Source organism: Phoca vitulina, unplaced genomic scaffold (genome assembly GCF_004348235.1).
Source record: "Phoca vitulina isolate PV1807 unplaced genomic scaffold, GSC_HSeal_1.0 scaffold59, whole genome shotgun sequence".
Lineage (NCBI taxonomy): Eukaryota > Metazoa > Chordata > Mammalia > Carnivora > Phocidae > Phoca > Phoca vitulina.
In genome coordinates this window covers 8,365,439-8,370,068 of record NW_022589762.1, presented here as the reverse complement: position 1 = coordinate 8,370,068, position 4,630 = coordinate 8,365,439, and the positions used below count along the sequence as shown (strand labels likewise).

Sequence of the window (4,630 nt, the reverse complement as noted above, 5' to 3'; positions counted from 1 at the left end):
ACATGTAGTTGAATTGGTATCCACTATTACAGAGATAGCTAACTTGCTCTTTTTATTCATGTGTAAGTCTTATGTAAGGAATCTTCATAGCATTTTTCAGTAGGCTGTCACCTATTCCATTTATGATAGAATCAGTATACACATTCATTCATTTGTGCCTTCTCCATGTGTAGAGACCATACTGGAGAGCTCTTTTGCAGACACATGGAGGAAGCATGAGCATCCTTTCCAAATTTTTGTTAGAGGAGTTAGATATTTTGCTAAGGAGTTAGATATTGATATAATTATATGATGGGGTTCCTCCATCTGTCTGGATTTTTTTTTCATGAGGTTGGTCAAAAGCGAAATAATCCTGTTACTTTCCATTCCTCTCAGACATATTTATTACCTTTAACTGAAGCATATTATGTGACAGTTGGAATATGATACACATCAATGGAAGGTAAGTTCCAGCTTTGTCCCAGTAGACTATTTGGGGTTCTTAACATTCTCTGTTCAGTCTTAGACTGTCATTTAACATCAGTGTACAGTCGAAGGGAAATCAGAAATTGAACATTAGAGATTTAGAATTAGAAGTAACTACTAGTGAGTTGACATAGATTTATAATCCCTAGTTTTTTTCTTTGCTTCAGTTTTATAGTTTCTGTGTGTAGATTGCCACTCAGAATAGCTCCTGGTTTATTCTTGTTCCCCTTTTCACTGAAGTTCTTACTGACCATTTTATTTATACTACAATGTATAACATATTTACTTTTACATATTTACAGTAAAGCCTGTTATTCATTGCTTTCATATGCTAATTATAATTGATCATAATAAAGCTGATTCTAGCCATGGCTATCCCAGTATGACCTCTTGAGATTATGCCCTGATTATCTTGATACAACTGAGTAATTACATTTGCCACTCATTTCCTGACTGTATCTAAAAATGAGTTATTTTTATACAGATCTGATCTTATCCATTGTATGTAGAATTTACCAGTTTATTCTTCAGAGAGCAACTTACAATTCTGGAAGAATTCTAGGGAAGCCTTACTTACAAAGAGCTTTTCCCACTATTATTTCAATAATATGGGGTTGGAGTGAAGGGCAAAAAGAACCACTTTACTAATGCTTTTGATTGTCAGAATAGAGGGTGTGCTTGAACTGAGGTGCAAGGGAGAATTGGTGACATTAGTTACTGCTGGGACTTTAACCTCCACCTTACATTTTATGAATGTGATTCAGATCCTATTTTCTTTAATTTTCCATAAAGCACCACTAAATCAAGATTGTGGGGTAACAGAGTTTGTGTAAGATTTGTGTTTAAGGAGTGATATGAAAATGAAGAGGCGAGCCGGGTGGTGGGAGGAGCCGTTACAGGAAGGAGCTGGAGCTGCCGATTAAGCTGATCAAGATGACAACCTCCCAAAAGCACCGAGACTTCGTGGCAGAGCCCATGGGGGAAAAGCCAGTGGGGAGCCTGGCCGGGGTTGGTGAAGTCTTGGGCAAGAAGCTGGAGGAAAGGGGCTTTGACAAGGCCTATGTGGTCCTTGGCCAGTTTCTGGTGCTAAAGAAAGATGAAGATCTCTTCCGGGAATGGCTGAAGGACACATGTGGTGCCAATGCTAAGCAGTCCCGGGACTGCTTCGGGTGCCTTCGAGAGTGGTGCGACGCCTTCTTGTGAGGCTCTCTTGGGGAGCCCCCAGTCCCTAGCCCCAGCATTGAGTCTCCAGAGTTTGCAGCCGCATGGGGACTCCTCCCCTGTCCTCTACCAAGGAAGACATTGCTGTTGTTGTACTCACTTCTGATGTACTTCAAGGTCTTCGGGAGTTCTCTCCCCTCACCATTTCAACTTTTTTGAAATTCTCGCTCTTGCATGCATCTCCCTTCTTGCCCTGCCAGTTTCGTGTCAACAATTACCAGCTTTTCTGAGTGGATTCCTGGCCCTTCCTTCACCCCCTGCCCCCACTGGTCTGTTTTATGCTATTTGGCTCCTTTTTTGGTAGAATAGTCACTGTCCTTGTGAAGTTTTTTAAATCAATAAAGTCAGTGACCTTCAAAAAAAAAAAAAATGAAGAGGCATCTAGCTGACTTCAAATGAATGGACAGAATTGTGAAAAATAAGATTGTTGCTTTAAGCCACTAAGTTTTGGGGTGGTTTATTATTCAGCAATGTATACCTGAAACACCTTTGAATTATATTAGTTTTGAATCAGATTCTGCAAAATAATGAAACATATTCAATCACATTGCTGTCTCTAAAAAGATTGACAGTTACAAAGTGAGAATAGATTAATTTTATCATTAGTAAATAAAATGCAAAATTAGTGTTTATTTTTTATACAATTTCTTATTCTTGTGTAGTAGGCATATTATATTACATCATAGGTGTGTGGTTCTTAAATAAATATTTGATATAAGTGTGCATATACAATTTCTCCAATAACTTATTTATTTAGAGAGTATGAGCAGGGGGAGGGGCAGAGGGAAAGGGAGAGAGAATCTCAAGCAGACTCCGCGATGAGTGCACAGAGCCCAACGTGGGGCTTGATCTCATGACCCTGAGATCATGACCTGAGCTGAAATCAAGAGTCAGATGCTTATCCAGCTGAGCACTCCTTTTTTTCAAATACTAAGTACGACCAAACAAAAATTGTTTTCAGACCACTGTTCTAGAAAGTGGATTTTAAAATGTTGATTGAAGTTTAGGTAATTGTTCTCTTTGAGGTAAAAGAAAAATAGAGACTACAGACAAAACTATTTGAAGAAAGTGTGTTTATGTTGGTTTATTAAGCAGATATATTTAAGCCTATGAGTGAAATATACTTAGAATTTTTGGCCCTATATTCGTCTTTATGGTTGCTATTAAAAACAAACATATAAACAGATAAATCTACCAACACTTAAAGCCCTTTTAGTCAACCTGCCACTTAGTAAATGGAATAGGAGGCAGTAACAGTGGAGTCTTTAGTACCAGGGAAAATACTTCTGCCCATCGGAGCGAAAATGATCAGCCTGGATGAGTTCTCTGAAGGTGGGAATCTGCTGACACATGACAACTCTTCAGGGTTTGTTAATGTTAATTTTGTCTTGATGATAATACTGAAACATAAATTAAGTTTTGTCTTTGCCAATATAGAAATCATCCATGGTACCTACTTTGTCAAAGATGAATTCAGTGACTCAAGGATGGAAGAAATAATGTAGTAATCCAAGTGTATTAAGCCAAATGTTCAGTATAAATATTTGATTAATCACATTCTCTCTACAAAATGAAATGCTCTACATCAGTTAAAATTGTTGCAAACGAAACTATATAATAAAGAACCAGTATTTAGTACTGTGGTGCATATTGTTGGTCTATTTATACCTTCTTCCTTAGAAACAAAACTTTGATGTTATTTAGAGAGTCACTTTCTTTCATGCAGCCCAGGTACCTTGTGACCTTTCAGCTCTGTGAGTGGATACTGGTTAGTCCAAGGCAATCAAAACGTCATCCTAATGGTTGGTTTAGGAATAGGCACAAATTGCATGTTTGCCGGTGAATCACCTCTCCTTGTTCTCCGATGAATCAGGAAGCTAATCTCCCTCTCCCAAAGAATAGGAACAGAGAAATATGTAGTCCTGCCTGCTACTGATGGTCATTCTATCACTATGAGGGGAACTAGCTTTAGGATGACAGGAACACCATGGATGGAAGAGTAGGGCAATGGAAAGAATCTGGTTTCTTATGGGTATTGTTGAGCCACTGAATCAACTATTCCTGAAGCATATTTTACTCTGACTTTTTAATAATTAAAGGTAATAAATTTCCTAATTATCTAAGTCTGATTAAATCTTGACTGATATAAAACAGTATATTATTTTTAGTGACCAAACTTTATTGAGATGCAATAGTCTAAAGGAAGAAGCTAACATTTTTAGAGCACGGTTCAGTGATTTTTGTTTGTTTCAGCTTCCATTTGAGTGGAATCATATAGTATTTGCCTTTCTCAGTCTGATTTATTTCACTTAGCATAATACCTTCTAGGTTCATCCATGTTGCCTCAAATGGCATGAACTCATTTTTTATGGCTGTATAATTTTCCTCTGTGTGTGTGTGTGTGTGTGTGTCTGTGTGTGTGTGTGTGTGTGTGTACACACCACATTTTTCTTGTTCATTTGCCTATTGATGGACACTTGGGCTGCTTCCATAATTTGGCTATTGTAAATGATGCTGCAATAAACATAGGGGTACATATATCCCTTCAAATCAGTATTTTGTTTTCTTTGGCTAAATACCCAGTAGTGGAATTACTGGATCATGTGGTATATCTATTTTTAATTTTTTGAGGAACTGCCATACTTTTTTCCACAGTGTCTGTAGCAATTTACATTTCCACCAGTAGTGTACAAGGGTTCCCTTTTCTCCACATCCTCGCAAACATGTTATTTCTTGTCTCTTTGATTCTAGCCATTCTGATAGGTGTAAGGTGGTATCTCATTGTGGTTTTGATTTGCGTTTTCACTGATAATTAGTAGTGTTGAACATCTTTTGATGTGTCTGTTGGCCAAGGGAAATTAGTTTTCAATAAAAATATATAAAAATATATAATTTTTGTTCCTGCGTTTGTGAAAAAAATTCTTTAAATGGATCTGAAGTTTTC

General features: G+C 37.4%; 1 protein-coding gene across 1 annotated transcript; it reads left to right on the top strand.

The window, feature by feature from the left end:
• The first annotated feature begins 12 nt into the window (after positions 1-12).
• LOC116623577 (barrier-to-autointegration factor-like) lies at positions 13-2,056 on the top strand. The gene has a single exon (XM_032390819.1). It carries the CDS (start codon positions 1,399-1,401, stop codon positions 1,666-1,668), a length of 270 nt encoding a protein of 89 aa, XP_032246710.1. The 5' UTR covers positions 13-1,398; the 3' UTR covers positions 1,669-2,056.
• The last annotated feature ends 2,574 nt before the right edge of the window (positions 2,057-4,630 follow it).